The sequence below is a fragment of the Rhinatrema bivittatum genome, chromosome 15 (genome assembly GCF_901001135.1).
Source record: "Rhinatrema bivittatum chromosome 15, aRhiBiv1.1, whole genome shotgun sequence".
NCBI lineage: Eukaryota > Metazoa > Chordata > Amphibia > Gymnophiona > Rhinatrematidae > Rhinatrema > Rhinatrema bivittatum.
The window spans coordinates 25,008,204-25,030,176 of NC_042629.1; the positions used below are offsets into that span (position 1 = coordinate 25,008,204).

The 21,973-nt window shown below is 43.0% G+C and overlaps 1 protein-coding gene across 3 annotated transcripts in view; it reads right to left on the reverse strand.

The window, feature by feature from the left end:
- Positions 1-21,973, reverse strand: part of NECTIN3 (nectin cell adhesion molecule 3) — a 274,465-nt gene that overhangs the window by 37,638 nt on the left and 214,854 nt on the right. Inside the window, exons 6-7 of one of the 3 annotated variants that reach the window (XM_029578109.1) lie at positions 5,005-5,143; positions 4,332-4,401 (exon numbers count right to left, since the gene is read on the reverse strand). In XM_029578109.1, the coding sequence (XP_029433969.1) occupies positions 4,332-4,401; positions 5,005-5,143 (209 nt within the window). Of the gene's footprint in view, positions 1-4,331; positions 4,402-5,004; positions 5,144-12,591; positions 13,329-21,973 lie in introns of those variants that run through there. The other 2 variants (XM_029578108.1, XM_029578107.1) reach the window with 2 other exon arrangements.

Genomic DNA, 21,973 nt, shown 5'->3' on the forward strand with positions numbered 1-21,973 from the left:
GGGACACTGCAGGGAGGATACCGGAGGAATAAACCCGATATGAGAAATTTTTGTAGAAATAAGGAGAGCGCTCTCTGAACCGCGAGGCAATTGCTTTGCAGAAAAAAAACGAGATTGAAGAGGGACCCCGCGGATAGTGGCATGCTGGGCATGCTCAGTGTGCCAGTCAGTTTCTAGAAACTTTGGCAAACGATTTCTGTGCCGGGCTCCATCTGATGTCATCACCCATCTATGAGGACTACCATCCTGCTTGTCCTAGAAGAACCAAAAGCCTTTCAATTCTCCCGAGAGTTGAGGCACAATCACTGATCGCTGAAGTTCAGAAGTGACCAATCCATCACTGGCAACTACCCTCAGAATGGTGGGTCACAATAATCAACAGAGGAGCCCCAGCAAAAATAGTCCAACGATTGCCTCTGCTGTTCTCCAGCCCTGGCCTCCCAGGAGATGTGCTGATTCAGAAATCAAGACTCTGGCTGATAAACATGCCAGGGATGGAACCTCAGGGACTTCCCTACAAAAAGGGTTTGTGACATGGGAGGGGTCAAGAGACATATTCCTCTTCTGAGGAAGGCGAAGGCTCCCGACATTACCCTCTTGGTGTCCACTTCCCTTAGATCAGGAACGCAGTCCTAGATCAGTCCTGTGGTTGTGGTGCACAACTGGCTGTGCTTGCCACGAGGGACACACACACACACCCATACAGCAGATGGCACTTGGAAAAAAAAAGCCCTTCGCTGTGAAACACGCTGACCAGTATTCATACAGTAGTATCCACTTGTTGGAGTAGGTGGTTACACGCTGCCCAATAGGCTTACCAGCACTTCGCTGTGCAGAGCTGACGAGGAGGCCAAGACCATGAAGTGACTATGCAGAACCCTGGCTTGGAAGAAACTACACAGACAGGGAGAATGCTGCCAGTTACTGCCTGAGGTGTACGGAGTAGATGCCTTGCCGTACCCAATCATACATACTGTGCTTCACCATCACAGTAACTCACAGTGGACTGAACAGGAACAGTGTGACGATGATGTCCCCAGGACCACTGGTGCACTGGGTATGGCATGGTGATGGGTGATGTTTCATGGCGTCGCCCTCTGAGAATGCTCTAAGTGGCTGGACGCAGCCCTTGCGCTGTGTCTGAAATGGCTCACCTTCGTTTCTCTCAAGGAACGATAATAGTGAAGTCCATGGCGACCGACTATGCCCATGGAGCCCTGCGGTTATGTCCCACAGAATCAGACAACATCCACTGGTGCCCATAGTGGTGACTGTGTCTGTAGGGCCCATAACGCTATTGCACGTACCAATGAAAGGCACATCAAGGGCACTGAATGACGCAACACCCAGGGCTTTGACAGCGCTTGACTGAATGAAGATCAGATCGACTGAATATTGCATGGAGACACAGGCGCCCGTGGACCTCGATCGCCTGGTGGCACCTGATAGAGCACCCAGTGCCCAAAGGCATTGATGGACAGAGGGTACCAAGGATGCAGGGGCGCCTGCAGGGAGAGGTGCTGCAGCCTCAACATAGCACATTGATGCCCAAAGGAACCGATATCTGCCAGCGCCATCGACTGTCCTTCTCAGCTCATCTATTTGTCCAAGGGCGGTGAAGCAGCGAGCTTGATGGCTTCTCTTGTCAGCGGCTATGGCTGACGATAGCCCCACTAGGCTGATCCCAATGGTGCAAGGCCCCTGAGAACATTGACATCCATGCTGCACAATAGCCGTAGCCTGTGATGGGACAGCACGGTGCTCCTCAGGGACCTGTTAGGACACCACAAGGATCCCAGAGGGCACCGGACCACTGCGCTTGGATGCCTTGGCATACCAAGGTACCCTGAGTAGATGGCGACCCCAGCGTTTGATCTGTCCAAGGCGGAAACCCCTCTTGCCTGAGGGCTTCAGTGGCACTCGAGGGCCCTCAAGAGTCCCAGCGGACGATGCCTCAAGGACCAGGGTGCCCAGTAGCAATCCCAGTACCTCATTGGTGGTGCTCGATATAGTCAAGAGCAGCAACAAAAGGCATTGGTGGCCAACATGCCCGATGGCCTCCATGGTGGCCCCGCACCCTGATGGTATAGAATGCTCAGATGGTATTGGGGCAGCTCCGCATCGCGACGGCATGGAGGCCACACCTTGCGATGGCACTGCAGCCACTCACCGCAATGGCCTCAAGGCCACGCATCAAGGGATGCCACAGATCGAGGCCTGCCGTAGCATCGAGGCCACATATCCCGAAAGCATCGGAGGTGGTCATGCACGCATGTTGATGGAATCGAAGGCATCAATGGCACTGTGAGCATCGACTGCTCCACGGCCATCAAAGGTTATATACCCCAACAGCACTGACGGTGGCCATGCACACACCCTGATAGAATCGAGGGCACCTCAGCATCGAAGGTACCACCGTAAGGTAAAGGAAAGAAAACAGCTACAGTTCTAGAAAATATCACTTACAAACACTGTAGAGAAAGAGCAAAACTGAATACCGTGAGCATACGGCTCCTGCGATCACACAGCTCTGCGGATAAGACTGAGGGACTCTGCCTAGGGGTTGGGGTGATGATTTAGCTGCACATGCTCAGTAGGGCATGTTGAAAGCTCTAGATTCTTTGAGATCAAAGTTCCTCGCCGGGCTCCATCTGATGTCACCTGTGTGAGAGAACTACTATCCTGCTTGTCCTCAGAGAATGAGCGGTGCCATGATCATCTTTTTTTTCAGTTTTCTTAATGTCAGCCTTCATGCCTGTGCTACTTAGCAGTCTTATGATGCTACAAGTCTACATCTAGGATCACCATACTGTCACAGTCTTTTAAGTTAGACTTCTTAGCCTTTTCCCCTGTTTCCTGCCCAGCCCCTTATTCTTTGTCATCCCAAAAGATCAGTTCTGTGATTTACAATAGGTAAATTCCCACTGTCACTGGAAAAATGCAAAGTAATTTATTAACTCAGCTTCTTCTTTACCCTTCCCCCTGCACCCCAAAGCAGTCCTTACGAGACCTGATCTTTTCATTCACCATCTGTCTGTTCAGCATTCACGGTAATTAAATAACCTGAGCAAAGACATGGAGATTACTTACTGATCTCACGTATCTGATGCTCAGCTTTTCCTTGCACCAGCTGTTCCAATTTAAAGACTGCTAAATCTTCCCATCTAGAACAGCTTATCTTTTGCATCAGTTTAACTGTTTTCAGTTTATCCTCAATAAAAGTTTCTGCTGAACTAGTAATTCTATCGTGTGGATTGTTTTTGGTTTACTTTGTCCTGGAGCAAGCCAGTCATCCACCTAGTTTTCCTTCAACACCCATCATGATACCAAGTCACATGTTGGTCTCTCAGTATGATGCATAATCCGGAGGCCATTTTTGAAGACTTCTCGCAGAAGCAGACAGGATTTCATGGACCTAGTATCAAATTAATGACTGGGGACCCAAAATCCCCAATCTAGTCCCTCACGTTGACTCGAACTCAGATGTGAGCCTCAGATGTGAGTACTAGTTGTCAAAATTTTGGATTTGGATTTAATTGCTTACTTCTCCAAACTTGAGCTCAAGGCAAGTTACAATTAGGTAAAATAGATAGGTCCTTGCCTTAGAGGGCTCACAATTTGTTTGTACCTAAGGCAATGGAGGGTGAAGTGACTTACCCAAAGTCACAAGGAGCAATAGTCGGAGAAGCAAGATTTGAACTCTGGCTTTCCTGGTTCTCAGTAACCACTAGGCTACTACTCCACTCTTGGGACTCCAATGTATACCAGTTCATCTCAGGCATATTCACTGGCTGAGGAATCCCAAGAACAGGTTGGGAAGCACTAGCAGAGTGTAAGTAGCTGGTCAGACTAGGTGTAGCGAACTCATAACCACTACCTTACAATGCCATTTGATGCACAGATGTATAATACACCAAGGGGCTCATAAACTCACTGATTCTCAACCAGATTCTCAGAGACCATTCAGTCAGTCTGATTTTCAGGATAGCCACATTAAATATATGAGTTCATACATGCAGTGCCTCCACTGTATGCAGTACATCCACAATGAATATGCCTGAGATATATATCCTGAAAACCAGACTGGCTTGGGGGGGGGGGGGGGGGTGGTCCTGGAGGCTGGATTAAGAACTACTACCCTGATATCTTATGGCAGATGAAACATCTCCCTGGCTCAAGGTGGAGAAAACTGCCCACGTCTTTTGACCCCCATGAGATGTTAGTTTAGTCCACAATAATCACAGCACCTCTAAACTCACATACTTTATAAGCTCAGAGTAAGGAATGACTTTCTACGATGCCTTATAACAATATCAAAATTCTTAACTTACCCGCAGAGTGCTCTCATTGTGAGGCACAGCCATGGCAGGAGGTGGCTTGTGTGTGGGTGGGAGATCAATCCTGTAAAACAAAGTAATTTGTCACATTCTCAGTGGAAGTAGAGCGCATCTATCTATTGCTCACACCTCAGACTCCTGCGCCTGCTGAAAATCCAAGGTGCCAAGGGAGCCCAGGAGAAGCTAGCTTTAATAGCAGATAGACCTCTCTTGTAGTGGCTTTGGTTTTTGGCCTCAGTTTGATGGTCTGGTATTAATTGTACACAGCATTGTGCTGCTTACAAAGGAGAATGCCATGTAGGCCATTGTGTGTTTCATAATCGCCTAACAAATGTCGTAAGCCCTATATTAATACCTCAAACAAAAATGAAATTTCTTGTAATTTCTTCCATATTTTTGAAGGGTTTGGGAACTTACTTCTAGTAGCAACAAAATATGAAAGCAGCTGAAGGAAAGATTATACATATGATGAAAGCGGCATTAGGACTTTTTCTATACTAGAATGACACAGATCTCAGTTTAAAAACCAGACCTCATGCTGCATCAATACTTAGTCCATTAACATTTTTAAACAAGGATGAATTTTAAAGCTTCCACCCGACCCCTCCCTCCCTAAATAACATCATTATGTTTGCCTTGTAAGTTTTGTATCTCTTTCACTACTTACACTTTGTCAAGATATGCAGGTCTCTCTTTCCTAGGGGTCAGCAACACCGTCACAAAGATGGTAATGATAAAGAGAGCGAGAACAACCCCAATGATGGCCCCTGCCACTGCCACAGAAGAAGTCTGCTTCAAGGGCACATCTGGAATGTGATAGACACCAGGCAGTCAGCACCAGTTCTGACATATCAAAGCACTCTTGCACCTCCAGTACACCCTTCCATTCAATTGTGATTTTAAAAAATGATCGCAGCAAACACTCTCCCCAAGGAACTGCCTGTGCCGAGTTAGATATCCCAAGCTGGAGGAGGAGCAGCATTTAACACTAAGGCAAGGACAACAGAGTGTACCAACAAGGTGACTATTGTTTTGAAATGGAATGAAACCAGAGCAGCAGTGGCGAGATTTTGCAAGCTACCGTGGTTAGATGAATCCTGTTGCAGAACGTTGCTAACAGCTGGCAGGAACATTCCATTTTCAGATATAAATTATACCCATCCTGTGGCATAACAATACTATACATTTAAATACGAGCTCTTCTCAGCTGGCACTCACATCCAAGTCTCATTTCCTTCAAAGAATTATTACCCAAAAATGTCACTCCACCATGGACCTTGGCAGCAGTGATATTTAAAAATAAAATACTGTAACGCTTTTTGCTCTGCCAGGTGCACAAATGATGAAGTAGCAAAATTAAATTTTTTCTCCATGTTCCACCCCCCCTCTAGTTGAATTTAATTATTAGCACAAAGCAGATGCTACCATGTGTGACTGAACCTGGGAGACATGTAGTACCCCAGATGTCTCCATCTAATCTTTTAATTTATCCTTCATCTAGTTCTGTAGTCTCTCAAAATAGGATCCAAAAATCAGTATCCAATTGAAAACAACCCCCCTCCCTCTCACAGCGTGCCACACTGGGTATGAGACATGGCTTACTAAGTAATACTAATTTATTTAAGCATATTTGATTATACGCCATTCAGTTAGAATAATCACTATAGATTCTACCAGCCATTTATTTAGCTCACACCTTTTTCAGTGGTAGATCAAGGCAAATTACATTCAGGCACTGTTGGTATTTCTGTCTCCAGAAGGCTTATAATTTAACAGGTGAATTTTCAACGGTGTTACACGTGTAAATGTAGCATACTATTGCAGCAATTTTCAAAAGCCATTTGCTCACATTAAGTGAAATTAATGCAGATAAAACCTATTGACAATTCAATGGCATATATTATAGCAATTTTCAAAAACAAAATGTACACTGGTCAAGTGCATTTCCACATGTAAAACTCATGTCTAAGTATTTAAATGCTTTTGAAAAATCAGGCCCTAAATTTGTACCAGAGGCAATGGAGGGTGACAAGACTTGCTCAAGATCACAAGGATCAACAAGGGAGTTTGAATTTTATGTTCCCCGGTTCTCGGGCCAGTGCTCTAACCATTAGGCTATTCTTCCAATCCACATTAACAAATGAAATTATGGCAGTTTAAGAGAGGTTTTGGAGAGCTTTTATGTTCATTCTAAAAGCAGACAACCGTTTGCACCAAGAGCTATAGAGGAACCCTGAAATAAAAGTTTTGTGCAAAGACTAGAAATTCTCTCCCCTTAAAAGCATAGATGCACATAGGAGTAGCGTCCACCAGGCAGTTCTAGATGGTGGGGGGGGGGGGGGGGGGGGGTATTGGAGAAGTGAAGAGTTCAATATAGACTCATTACCACCATTGGCTTTATATACTATATATATACTCCCCTTCTTTTTTTCCTTCTCCCAGTTAAGGCAACCTTGTTAGAATGTAACTTTTATGCTCCTTCAAATTGTCTTGTTATATGGTTGGTTATTGTTTCTGCTTCGTTCGATATAAAACCGAGTTGATTTGATCTGTATCAAGAAAGTCAGTATATAAAAGCCTTAAATAAATAAATAAATAGGCTTTCAGTCACGTGCTTGGAAAGAAACCTTACAGTTTTAGAATGTCTGCTTATTTTTCTTTGGTTTAGCTATTAAAACCACCAACTTATCTGTTTTGACCCTCTTGTAATTGTCATGAGCGCGCTCTATAGGAGTTCCACTGTTCCCTAATTCTTTCCCATCATATTCATGGTAGAAAAAAGCTTAACTCCTTCCTTCCTAGTAATAACTTCTGGAGACATTTGGGGGAAATGTGTGCGCCCTAGAAAGCAAACACAGAGCTGTGCCAGGAGCTGCATCTCCAGGTAACATAATAGACATCCACAGGAATCTGACAATTTAACGTTTCACCCCATACATGGCGTGAAACATCCCAGCTCTTGGGATAAAGGATATGCCCTTAGTATAAAGCACTATTATAGCGGGATGGGAAGAAAGTATAATCTTTTCTAGACAGAGTTTACTGTCTACAAGTGACATGACAACCGCAATTTGATTTTTCTGGCATACCAGATGCCTGGAGAAACCAATCTGCCATAAGTTATTTGTTACTCTACATTAACAGTACAAAATATTTCCAACAAACCTGTGTACTAAATATTTTCTACCACTGTGTGCCTCTAGGAAAAATACTTAGCGTGTATGGCCCAAGATGTTTCACTATAATATGTCTATAAGAATCTTCTAATGAACAGGGCATCTAACACTCTTGCTGCGAGAGATACAGTACAAGGAAAAAGGTGCAGTGCATGCCCTGTCCAGAGGGGATTATAGTTAGAACCTACATTTGTTTGCCTCAAGAATTTTGATTTTCTCCCTAGAAGGATTACAGAAAGAAAAAGGTCCAAAAAGTCATCAAAATAAGGTAAATGTATGGCATTAATTTCTTGTGTTGTAACCAAATAGCTTGAAATCAAAATAACTCTCTCAGTTTGGTTTTTAATGTATGCTAACAGAAAACCATAAAGCTCATCCTGTCGAGATTCATATGTCATTTTGCCACACTTACTATGGTGAAAGGGTCTTTAGAACTCTATAAACATGCATTATTACATTACAAGCACGGCAGTGGATTTTTCAGTTCTTTTTCTCTAGTGCTCGTAAAAGCTGCCAGACTGACAGTACTGAATACCAAAGACCTCCATTTATAAACAGAATGGAACACCATAAGGTGCAAGCTTCCCCAAACTACTTGTTCAAATGGGCCTCAGACATTGCCTGAAAGAACCATCTCGCAACAATGAGGGAGCAATTCAGTCTCCATGCTTTTGCAATATTTGGTCTCTCGACTGGAAGCAGACAACCACAGAGCCAGCATTCAATTTCCAGAAGACCATGACTTCTAACATTTAAGTGAAATGTGCTAGAAGCCTAACAGAAGTCATGGTTTCTCATGTGGAAGCCAAAGAAAGCCTCCTACTGGCTGATACATTCATCTTGATTAATAAATATGACAAAACTCTCGGGCTAACTAGTGAATGCAGTAATATAGACAAGCAAGCCTATATCTCCTAAGATGAATCAATTATGCACATTTTCATTTAGGAAAATCAAATAAAAATGTTTATTTCACACAACTATTCATGTTTACAACTCTGTTTCTATTTACAGCAAACATATAAACACAGCAAAACACTTTAAAAGACTTAACACTTACATTGATTTCTTAAATTTAAACTTGAAATACTTTACCAAACTTTTCAAGCTGGTAAGCAATACACTCAGAGTATATCAAATACTCACTTCTGAATCAGAATTTGTTACAAAATACTAAACTTACAGGAAGCGCAAGTAAAATACCCCATATGAAAAATGAGATCACAATTATTTTCTCCTAAGACAACAAGCTATCTTTCAAAGATAATATTGCAAGTTTAGGACTTGTGAATTTAAAGTAAAGTTGTGGAAAGTATACTGCGTTCTCACTTGGATTTACTCTTAAGCATACAGATATTCTATTTCACATGTGATTGTACTTAAGATGAAACTTTGGTCAGCTGACAAACCACATATTGGCAAATCCAAAGCAACAACCAAAACTCATGTCTTGTGAAACATTTCCCTTCTGCATGGTCATACATACCGTTGCCAATACTTGGCACCTTTAAGATAGAAAGAGGAGGTTGCCATTTCTTTTAAAAGACTGACATGAAATCACAGTGTATGGGTATGACGATAATCTAAATACAGATACTGTATTTAGTATGCAGCTCAAAATTGTACTTTTGCAGTGCTAAAAAGATTTTGAAAACCTATTTCTAAAGAAGTTCAAAAACATATGATCCTAGTCAGCCCACTTTAATTTGAAAACAATAACCTGATTTCTCCTTTCTGAAGAAATCAATATGGACTCCAAATTTCCCAAATATTTCTTTCCAATATGTGCTAGAACGTACCATTTGACCTCTATCCTGATTTTACTGAACTTTGTTTTTTCATTGTAGTTTCATAAAATGAACCCAGGTAGCTTTAGCAATCATGGTCAAACTATGTGACTTAGATATCAGAAAAGTTGATGTGATGCCCCTCACTTGGAGTGCTTTGCTAACTGAGAACCGTTGCTACTGAGCCCAGTATATGCAAGCTCATTCCAGTCACTCCAAAGTGCTTCCCCCATTGCAAAAGGCCAGAGACCAGTTTAATAGAAAGAAGCCTTATTCATTTTCTATCTACTCATTTCTTAAGGTAGCGGGGGGGGGGGGCAGGATATAGCTCCAGCACGAACCCCAAAGAACTGCCACTTTTACTTGCGGCATCAGCACCCCACTTCGTTTCCCTTATCTCACAGCACAAAACAGCCAAGAGCTCTCTCTCTAGATAACACAGCTTTAGTACCAGAGCTTACTGAGCATCCCTAAGATGGACAGCCTAAAAAACACAGAACTTTTTATTTCCTATAGTATCAAGTATCTATGGAAGCTTTAACAATGCTTTATGCTTATTCTAGCCGTCTCTCACATACTAAAATTACCTAAGTAAAATGGGTCATATCTTCTATAGAAAAATGTCATACTGTGGGTAAGAAAACAAAATTCTACCTAATCAGATTAATGCAAATCGTTCTAAATGAAAGATCCTTCAAAATTTCAAAGTTGAAAACTACGTATATATTTTTCTGCAGTTGGGGGAATATTCACTTTGTAACTTCTAAAATGCTTACACCTGTCTGAGATTTCAGCATATCACAATTGCTTTGGAGCAGTTAGAAAAACTAAATTTCAGCTAAAAATAGGAAGTTTAAAGTTATTAAATGGAATTTTATTCTTAGCGTGGTTTCTCTGGATAGAATAGATACAAGAGTGATGCAAGATTTTTGAAGTCGGATATTCCCCCAAGATGATCCAAAATGAATTTCCCTTTAAGGTGTTGATGGATACAAACCCACATCCTGCCCAAGTTCTACAGCAGAAACAACATCTCAGAGATGTGTGGTCATAAGGCCACTTGGCCATATCTACGATGTGTTGCAAAATATGGAGGTCAAACAAGGTCCAAATTATAAAATGCCAACCCACATGGTCGGAAGGCTCTTTAGCCCTATCTTTTATTATTCAACATTTACTGCAATTATCCCTTGCAGAACAGAAAAGGATAAAAGTTGTTTTCAATTTTTGCATTTAATACTGGAATGACGTAAAATGGTTTCCATATAGTGCACTCAGATGCACAGAAAAGGTCAGCAAACAAGTTGCAGAAGAGGCTGTTCTAGGAGTAATAACGGATTTCCGACTAGCTGTTGAGAGTTCCAGGACCTTGATCAGATCAGAGAAAAATGCTGGCTGGATTTCAATACTAAATGCTTTTTTTCAATACTCTAAAAACAGTTGAGATAATCCAATTTTCATGAAGACATTTTGAATTGACCGGATAAGAAGACATTACCTGCAACTTGTTTTTTTTTTTTACCTTTGTTTCTGGATATTTAATACGGAAATTACCCAAATAAGGCCAGTTTACTGTATGTCATTAATTTTTATTCCTGAAACTTCAAGACCTTGTGCAATTGCTGTCACACAGGTCCATCCAACCTGAAACTGATGAGATTTCACAAAGCAACTTGTTAGATTACAACAGAACCGTGCACAGGGATCCAGGCTTGCTGAGAATATAAACTACATCCATGTGAAAAATAAATGTCTAATTTCTTGTTAACTCACCAGCAGAAATCATATTTCCAAAGTAGGCTACAGAGTAAAAGAAAACAAATCTTTATTAGCACAAAATCTGTTGCCTTACTTTGAAGGAAATAAAAGGGAAAACAAAATGCAGGTAAGGCCAGCATCTAAGAAAAAAGAATTTTGGTGGCCTTGCACAGAATTCATGAACACATATTCCTAGAAGTTTGTAATTGGCTGAATATCTGGAGATATTCCATATGCTGCAACCTATCTTGTTGTAAACAAAATATTTGCACAGTCTTAGGGGATTATTTGACTATGTCTACTAGAGATTCACGCCTATTCATAAGGTATTTATACAAATCCAAATTTTGAAGAAGCCATACTGCATTGTAGCAAGGCATGAATCGTTTCAGCAAGTACTTTTTAAATCAGGAACAGCTGCTGCTTGCAACCTTAATCTTCTTGATATTTACAAGCTGTAGGTTCTAGACAGACAACTCAGCTTGTCTTGCCCTCTTGGGCTACTAATTGTCTCAAGTTTCAGTTTATTATGGATGCTCGTTTAAAGAGAATTACAAACATGGACAGGTGAGCAACCTGCTCCCATGGATTTCTTCACAAATTTGATTCATTTTGAAAGCTCAAATTCTGATCAGCCCTATACAAAAGCTCTCTCAGGATGTTGGCAGAACACAAATACATTTGCCAGTGATGATGGAGGCAGATACTGTTGGGAAGATAAACGGGTAACAGACATTCATTCTTTAAATCAGAAAGTACAGTATCAATATGCTTAGTCTGTACCATAGGTATCATAACTAGAAAGCACTGGAAAAGCAAAAACATACAAATACGAGCCCCAAGTGTAATGAGATAATGTTTACCACTACCAAATGCTGAAAGACACATACTGTGACAGTTTATTATATGTAACTATGCAAATCCAGGGCACTCATCAGGCTAAATCAACAGTTTTCAGTGCAAACCATAGTTAACCAGGTCAAATTATGGCAAATATTATTTCAATGCAGAGGTATTCATTCTTGTGTACAAAAAGGTCAGTCAAATCAGTTTAGAAGTCAAAATGCTGCACCAAAATAATTACTTCTAACAAATCATTGCACAAGAAAGTCTAATTCAAGGATGCCTCAGATTAGAAGTTTATGCACCATTGTTTTTCCTTCTGCTGCAATCAAGGAGGTACATTTTTAACAAAAATAATCTATTTTAAATTGTTCAGGCCTGGAGAAATCATTTTAAATACAATAAGAAATAGTGCTTTTGGGATTTTACCCCCAAGAAAATAATTAAACTAAAAAAATTCAGTTGGTGCACTTAATATTTTACCTTTTTCGTTATGCCACAGAGCAATAAAGTACTCAACATTTAAAAGGCAAATGATGTTTGAACGAGAAACAGTAGTACAGCATTTTTTAAACTTATTTTTAGACATTGTAAAGCAGCTTGGATGTACTCGACCAAGATCAGACATCCCCATTTGGTCAAGTCAAAAATACAAACCCCCCCCCCCCCCCCCCCCCCCCCCCAAAAAAAAAAATTAAGCCTGAAAATCAACTTCAAAAGGCCTTTTTAAACCCCTGTCCCCCCAAAAAATTATGAATTGCAAGGAAATCTGAAAATCGACAAAAGTGGATGAAACCGCAGCTTCAAGTCTATTGTGTTTAGTGGTCACTACACATACCACTCCCGTCTGGAGATTACTGAACCATCTAGGTGTGAAACTAAGTCATCTTCATTTTCGTCATAACAGTCCTCTCTGATGTACTTAAGTCCCACAGACATGGTCTTAGATTCATAGTAATCAACTGGTCTTTCAAACTGTTCTTGGTACCTGTGATTATAACTGTCTACGTTATTCCAGTCAGGTTTCTCATCGCCTATATACTCTCTGTATCCTATTACATTGTTTACTGGATATTTTGTTTCCTTTTTTACACTGTCAGGATACGGATCAAGGTCATCTGGCTGCAGAACATCTATCTGCGACTCTTTTTGCATATCCGACGGGGGTATGTAGTTTTTTGTGAAGTAGTCACCGCGGAACGTCCGTCTTCTCCTATAGCAGATAATTCCAGCCAAGATAATAAGAAGAATCATGAAGAGAGCCCCGCCCACTGCACTACCAATGATGGTGCCCAAATAGTCATCTCGGACAGTTGCCAAAGTTGATGCTGGAACATGAACCTTTTTGAATGCTGTTGCTAAGCCTGTGATGCCAGCAGTTGGGTGAGGCTCTGGTACCGTAGGTGGTGGGGTGGTAGTAGTAGGATCTAATGGGAACAGTAAAGAGATAGAAAGACAGAAAAAGGCAAAGAATGTCAGTGCAAGCTAAATCAGTAGGGAGCTGTTAAGAATGTACAGTTAATGAATATCTACACGTTCTAGAGTGTAATTGTTTTTCATTCTTAGTTTACCTAGAGGATTTGTGGTATTATAGGATAGATCATGAATGTTTGTTTCAATAATGTATTCTAAAGTGAACCAAAAAGGGAGTTGGTCAATAGAGATATGCCAATTTAAGATCTGGGTAAAACATTTAACTTCCCATGTCTTGCTAGGTTATTCAGAGGAAGTCACTGACTCCCATAGTTTAATCACTCAGTGATTACTCCCAGCAGCTCCAAAACGAAGTCAAAATTTTAGCCAAAGGCAGTGGAGCTCACAAAGCTAAGACAATATATAACAAAATTGGTCTATGTCAAATTTCTCAATTAGAAATTGCTTATTGAACAACAGAATGAAAAACTACATTTCTAGAATATGAACTATTTGAGACAGTGTTCTTTCCAAAATATCCTCCTCATATTCAAGTGCTAAAATGATCTCTTGGAAGAGGATTTGTCTAGTTTATATGACTGCTGACATGATATATTTGTCCCTCAGTAACAAACTCTCTGCCTGCTCTGCAGATTATAAAATACTGAATAAGAAACAAATTTATGAAATGAGGGAACACTTTGGAAAGATCACAAATATTAAAAATTCTTCAACAAAAGAGAATATCCAGTACTTATGAGAGTGTATGGACAAAAGATTACTATGGATTAATGTTAATGGGTGCAATGGGATGCCAATAATGAAAACAAAAGTGTTTGTTAATTTCATATGAAAGGCTAGAGCATCCACTCATGGCTATAACTATACAAGTGGCAGAATGCAGAAGTAAAAAAAAAACCCCCAAAAAACAGGTCTCTAAATGTTTCAAACACTGATAAAACAATTTGTACCAGAAAAACATCAAACCAAGATCACTTTTGCTGCAAAACAGTTTGTTAAGTTACAAAATTTGTAGTGTGGACACTATTTCAGGAAATTGTTATCTAACTCCTACACATACATCCCAGAGAGAGAGAGAAAAAAAAAAGACACTTGCAACTGGGAAAACAGAAGTGACGATCCACTGTGATATTAGTTGCAGATCACCATTTCAGTTTAGATTTTGCTCTGCTTAATTTTCAGGTTTTAGATTTTAAGTATCTGGTTATATTTAAAATCAACACTTTGCCAATGTTTTCAGACAGAAAACGGGTGGAAAAACTAAAATCAAGCAGTGACAGTGTTATAAGGTGGGTCAAAGTGTGACATCTCAGTACATCAAGTGAACAGAATTTTTGGCCTCCTCTTTTTGGGGTATCCAATTTGAACCAGCCCTAAGCAGGGCTAGAGTCGAGCCTTCATTCACCAATTTTCATTTTTGTTCCTTCATCTTCCTCTCTCTTACTGCCCTTGCTGGTGGGCCACAAGCCAAAGCTCCCTTTGGAACCCAGCGTGTGTTATCCAGATTTCTTTCCATAGCTGTTAGTGGTTTGCCAAGGCTGGGGTTCCCTCCCAAGGACTGTGAATGCTGCCTCTGCAAAATGCCTCCTAGCACCTTGTCACCTGCTGCTAAGGCTATTAGGCAGTCTCTCATTGAACGTGCATTTGATGAGTTAAAACATGCATTCAGCATGGGTTGAATGCCCAGGTTAACTCAGGAGGGGAGCGTGTGTGTGAATGTGTGAGAGAGAGAGGCCACCAGAAAAGTCTATGACAGCCCTGTAGTGCAGCACTGTACATGCTATGGGGCAGACAAAAAAAAAAAAAAAAGTCTCTCAGGCTGGCCAGCCAAGTTCATACTTATTTGGCGATCTGGCTGTGGTTAGCCGCTGCCACTTACCTGGATAAGTCAGTACTTATCTGTGTAAAGTGGAGGCAGCTAACCTCTGGTCTCGGGAAACACATTTTTAATTGCTTGTCCATCTCCAGATACCTACGCTGGAAGCTTTACTCCACCTCTGACCAAGCATAAAGTTTCCAGCATGTTAAAAAAAATATGTATTCAGCTAGCACACCTCTCTGCATTGGGAGTGCATACTTAATGCCCTCATTAGCATGGAATTTCCATGTGAGGGTGCTAAGCTGTCTGCACATTTCTGAATGCTCATTTTGTGAGCATAAAACTCCTTGCTGTATTGGCAGCTGAGCGTTCAAGAGCAGGTAAACCAGTATGTTCAGCTGAACACACCTTTTGCATTGGCCTGTTAGCCAAGATGAGAATTAAAACTATCTACTAATCAGACTGCCAGATGAGTATAAGGTAAGCAGAAATGTGCAAGAATTCTAACAACTTTATATAGTATGGATTCATTTCAAAACGTTTTATGCTTCCAGATCTTTTCAATGTATTAACAAGGGAGAACAAGCCATGGGTATGTATAGACTTGGAGCATTCTTCAATTTTTGCCCCATTAAAAATGACTGCAGCCTCACCAGGCCAAGGTCATTTTCAGTAAGGTAGATGCCAGGCATATTGCTGACCTCCAACCCCCACCAACTTCACACAAATCAGTCCCCTGAAAGACAAGGTTTTGTATCTCTAGACAGATTTAGCTACTATATTAGTACTTTCCAGCCTGCACTTAAAAAATGGTAAGAAAGAGGGGGCATTTACAAACGAACTAGCCCTGTAGCTCAATGCATGACATAAAAAAAAAAAAAAAGTATGTTCATGGGCATTACAGTAGCAAACTGCAGTACTGATGATCCTCATACAATATTACCTTTTGTGGGTTCCTCTGTAGTTATTAAACATATAGTAGCATGCTCCCTTTGCCAGGGAATAACCATTGCATACAGTGTTAAAGAAATAAATATTCATCAAGCAACATAATCACTGCAGATCCATAGACAAGTGCAGCCTTTCAGATTTTTTCCAGTACTTCCAATAGTTTTATTATGCCCCAAAATTTTTTCTATCCTCAGTAGCATTTGGGAACTCACTAACTATGCAAATAATTTATGATAGAAATCAGTTAAGGTGACAATTTCTATCTGAAAACAGATTTAATATTAGGTGGGCTGATCGTAAGGTGGCCATGCAAAAAATAAATCAAGTTTCAGGAGACCATTGTGCTAAGTTTTGCCTGTTTTTCCACGTGAAATACCCCCAGTAGTTCATGTGATTTTACAATGAATATTTGTGAACATCTAAACAGTAGTGTAAGAAATGTTTCAAATTTAGCATTTTCCATTCAGTTCAGCTTTAACAGCTAAGATTGAGCCTCAACACCCACAACCCCATTTCTTTCCTTCCCCTGCCATGCTAAACTTTCACAAAAGATAATCAATATCTTACTTTTATGGAAGAAAAACAAAACAAACCCATTTTACAAATCAACATAAGTTATGTTTGCATAAAGTTACACTCCTTCGTAAGAATAGCAGAATAGTAGAAAAGCACCCATCTTGCAATCTGGGTGCCTATTAGTCAACTATCAATGCTATTCACATTGGAAAATATAACGCACTGCACATTATTGCTGCTTTCTAGAGCAGGGAAAAGAGCCCATTTAACATTCACTGTCTTTTGAACCTGTAAAAAAATGTTTATTACTGATAGCATTTTGGCTTTTTTTGCTCTATTTAAAGCATTACTGAACTTGCTGTTGCCTTTGGCTAAATGACTATGAGATAAAGCAGAGTTGCTTACCTGTAACAGGTGTTCTCCTAGGACAGCAGGATGTTAGTCCTCACACATGGGTAACATCATCTGACAGAACCCAGCATGGAAATGTCAAAGTTTCTAGAAACTTTGACTGGCATACTGAGCATGCCCAGCATACCACTATCCACGTGTCGATGCCGGGTCCCTCTTTAGTCTTGTAACATAGAATTACAAAAAAATAAAACAAAAATGGAGAAACCCAACTCTGCGGGATGGCGGGTGGGATTTGAGAGGGCTAACATCCTGCTGTCCTAGAATATCTGCTACAGGTAAGCAACTCGGCTTTCTCCTAGGAGAAGCTGGTTGGTAGCCCTCACACATGGGTGAATTCCTAGCTACAGGCTACTCCCGAAACACTACCAGCCCAAAAGACATCTAACCTGGTGCCAATAGGCACAACACAGGTGCTGTTAGTAACAGAGGGAGACTGCCTGAACCCGAACAATGGGCTGTAGGTAGGAAGAGTTGGATTCTACAACAAAGATTCTGGAGGACAGACTGGCCAAAGCTGCTATCGTGTCGGCCATCCCTGACCAGACAGTGAGCAGTGAAAGTGTGTCGAGAACTCCATGTCGCAGCCTTGCAGATCTCGTCCACAGGGACTGCTCTCAAGTGGGCCACTGAAGTTGCCATGGCTCTGACAGAATGAGCCTTGATAGGGCCCTCAAGTTGCAGTCCCACCTGAGTATAGCAGAAAGAAATGCAATTTGCCAGCCAGTTAGACAGTTTGCTTAGCACCCGCAACTCCCAATCTATTCCTGTCAAAAGAGGTAAAGAGTTGCCTCCACGAGCTAAGTTAGCATATATTGGAGACCCAGTTAATGCAAACTTCTCATGAATTTTCATTGTGGCTACCCTGGAAACCTGACTGGCCGTGGAGGTCACCAAGACAGGTTTAGAAAGACCTGGTTTATCAGTTAGTGTAGCTGGGTTCAAAAAAGGTTTGGATAAGTTCTTGGAGGAGAAGTCCATTAATGGCTATTAATCAATTATACTTAGGGAATAGCCACTGCTATTAATTGCATCAGTAGCATGGGTGGTTCTTAGTGTTTGGGTAATTGCCAGGTTCTTGTGGCCTGGTTTTGGCCTCTGTTGGAAACAGGATGCTGGGCTTGGTGGACCCTTGGACGGTTACAGTCTGACCCAGCATGGCAATTTCTTATGTTCTTATGGACTGCCTATGGTTTGCTGTGTGCTCCAGGTAGAAGGCTAAGACACTCTTTACAATCCAGACTATGCACAGCCCGTTTGCCCTGGCATAAATGAGGCTTGGGAAAAGGTAGGTAGGACGATAGACTGATTAAGATGGAAATCTGTTAACATCTTAGGCAGAAACTTAGGGTGCGTACACACTATCATGAAAGAACTTAGTGTCATAGCCACCCTACACAAAGGCCTGAAGCTCACTGACCCTGCACACTGACGTGACCACAACCAAAAATATGATCTTCCAGGTCAGGTACTTGAGGTCATAAGAATGAGGCGGCTCAAAAAGTGCTTTCATGAGTTGAGCAAGCACCACATTGAGATCCCAGGTCATGGCAGGAGGCCACAGGAGAGGCTTCAACTGAAGCAGACCCCGCATAAAGTGTCCCACTATGGGTGCTCAGAGATGGGCAACCCATCCTCACCCTAGTGGTAGGCACCAATAGCACTCAGGTGCACCCTGAGTTGGTCTCCAAGCCAACATCCGAAAGGTACAGGAGATAATCCAGTATTTTTGGTGTGGAACAGGAGAACGGATCCAGGATATGGGACCCACACCACATGGAAAAACTCCTCCACTTCAGGCCATAAGACGTCCTGGAAGCCACCAAGACTAGAGACACATCCTCTGAGAGGTCGAGGGACTGCAGGATTAGCCGCTCAACATCCAGGCTGTCAGAGACAAGGTCCAGAGGTTGGGATGGCATAGCCTGCCCTGATCCTGCGTCATGAGGTCTGGGGAAGTTCCCAGACTGATTGGGTCCCAAAGGGAGAGGTCTCGCAGGAGTGGGAACCATATCTGCCTTGGCCAATGAGTGGCTATGAGGATCATAGTTCCTGTCCTGTTGAAGCTTCAGGAGAGTCTTCATCACCAGAGGAAGCACAGAATAAGCAAACAGAAGGCCCTTGCCCCAATAACAGGCAAAGGCGTCCGAGGCTGGCTTTCTGTCCTCCCTGTACAGGGAGCAGAACTGGTGCACCTTCCTGTTGCAGGGGGAGGTGAACAGATCCATGTCCTCCACAGGTGGAATATTTGATTTGCCACCTCCTGTTTCAGGGACCACTCATGGGGTTGGAAGGCTCGACAGTCTGTTTGCCACCACATTCTCTGTTCCGGCTAGGTACTTGTCTCAGAGAACCATACCCTGGGATAGTGCCCAGGCCCAGATATGAACCGCTTCCTGGCACAGGAGGAAAGATCTTGTATGTCCCTGCTTGCTGATATACCACATTGCTACCTGGTTGTCGGTCTGGATCAGGACCACTTTGTTGAACAGGCGATCCTGGAACGCTCAGCGTGTGTACAGAATCGCACGGCGCTCCAGGAAATTAATCTGACACTGTGCTTCCTGAGCGGACCATATACCCTGGGAGCGGAGTCCCTCCACATGGGTACCCCACCCCAGGTTGGATGCATCTGTAGTGAGTACAATTTGGGAAGAGGGAGTTTGAAAAGGCACCCCCTGCTCCAAATTGGACAGATTCTCCCATCAAGACAGATTCTCCCATCAAGACAGAGTCCCAAAGAGGTAGAGCAATGTGGATGCAAATACGGAGGTCCTGGGTGGCCTGCCGCCACTGGGACCACAAGGCCCACTGAGCTCTGCGCATATGCAGATGAGCAAAGGGCGTTATGTGGACAGTCACGGCCATGTGTCCCAAGAGGCATAATATGCGGTGAGCCGACATGTGCTGGCTTTGTCAGATCACTCCCGCAATGGATACCAACATGAGTGCTGACTGCATAGAAGATACGCTTAGGCCTCTGCGGTGTCCAAGAGAGCACCAATGAAGCTCAACTGACGCAACGGGTGCAGATGGGACCTGGGGTAGTTGACAAACCCCAGAGACTCCCGTACCCGAATGGTCAAGCGCAGGGTTATCGCTGCTCCCTCCTGGGTTGAGCTCAAAGAGCCAATTGTCCAGGTAGGGGAACAATTGCACACCCAACTGATAGAGGATCACTCCCACTAAATCCAGACACTTGGTGAAGACATGGGGGGCAGCGGACAGACCAAATGGCAACACCCTGTACTGAAAACATTGCTCACCCATCACAAACCAGAAGTACTTCCTGTGACTGTGGAAGATTTTGATGTGGGCATAGGCGTCGGTGAGGTTGAGGGAGCAAAGCCAATCTCTCCCCTGAAGGAGGGGAATCAGGGCGCCCAGAGAGACCATCTTGAATTTTTCTTTTTAAGAAAACAGTTCAAAACCCTCAAGTCCAGAATAGGATGAGTCTCCCTGTTCTCTTTGGAATCAGGAAATATTTGGAGTAGAACCCCCATCCTTGCTGACTCAGTGGAATGGACTTGATGGCCCTTGCAGCCATAAGGGCAGCAAGCTCTGCCAGAAGTATTTCCTGATGCAAGGGCTGACTCAAAGAGGGACAAGGGGAGAGTCCAGAGGGACACCCAGAAGGTTCAGTCTGTACCCTCGACGAACAATGGACAAAACACACTGGTCTGAAGTAATATTAGGCCAATGGTCCTTGAAGAACCGCAGCCAGTCTCTGACCAAAGGGCCATGCATCAAGGATAAAGACAGTTGACTTTTGCCCCCTCACAGCCAGTCAAAAACCCCATAGCGGGGCTGGACTAGGCTACCGGCTGAGGTCTGGGGGCTCATGGTTGCCTGGAGCAGGCCCCAGAGCTCACCCATTGGGAGTGGCCATGAGAGGTGGGAGGGTAGTACTTCCTCTGCCGATAGAAGGGGCATAGAGATGGCCTTATTGTTCACCGGAGGCATAGAGATGGGGTGTTCCCAAATCCTAAGCAGCTGCTCCTTGAAGATCTCATGGACGGGAACAGCCACCATCTGGGCATCCACAAACTGGAGAACCTCCAGCATCTTGTGCCTTGCATCCTCTTCTGTCAGAAGCTAGAATGGAATGGTTTCTGCCATTGTGCTAATGAACCCAGCAAACATCAGGTTCTCAGGCAGGGATGGTCATCGCTCCTCCCAAGGAGATGGATCAGAGGGAAAGTCCCCAGAGTCATCGGAGGAAGACTTGGAGGAAATATCCCCCATGGATCTTAAGGGGCGTCATCATCATTGATATTGCAGGCATCCGTGGCGGGAGCCCTCCCTGGCCCAACAGCTTGGGCACCGGGAGCGGTCCAGGCACCATTAAACCGGGGGCTTTAATGGTGCCTTGGGTCCTGGAGGGCCTTCCTCCTCCTCGGAGCCCTGAAGGAGGTGGCAACTGTGGCCAGTGTGGCATCAATGGCACCCGGGCCACTGGCACTGGTAACATGGGGAGAACGCCAAGAAATACATCAAGGCGCTCCAGCAGCAGTGCCAGCATAGAGGGCGCGGGCTCTGGCACTGGTGGAGGAACCAGTGGGGCTGGCTGCTCGATATCCTGCAGGGCTCGATCAACCACCGGTAGATTCCTGTGTTCCAACTCCTCCTCAAAGACTGTCAAAAAAAGCAAACAGAATGTCGGGAATTATTAGAAAGGGAACGGTGAATAAAATGGAAAGTGTCATAATGCCTCTGTATCACTCCATGGTGAGACTGCACCTTGAATACTGTGTACAATTCTTGTTGCCGCATCTCAAAAAAAGATATAGTTGCGATGGAGAAGGTACAGAGAAGAGTGACCAAAATGATAAAGGGGATGGAACAGCTCCCCAATGAGGAAAGACTAAAGAGGTTAGGACTTTTCAGCTTGGAGAAAAGACAGCTGAGGGGGGATATGATAGAGGTGTTTAAAATCATGAG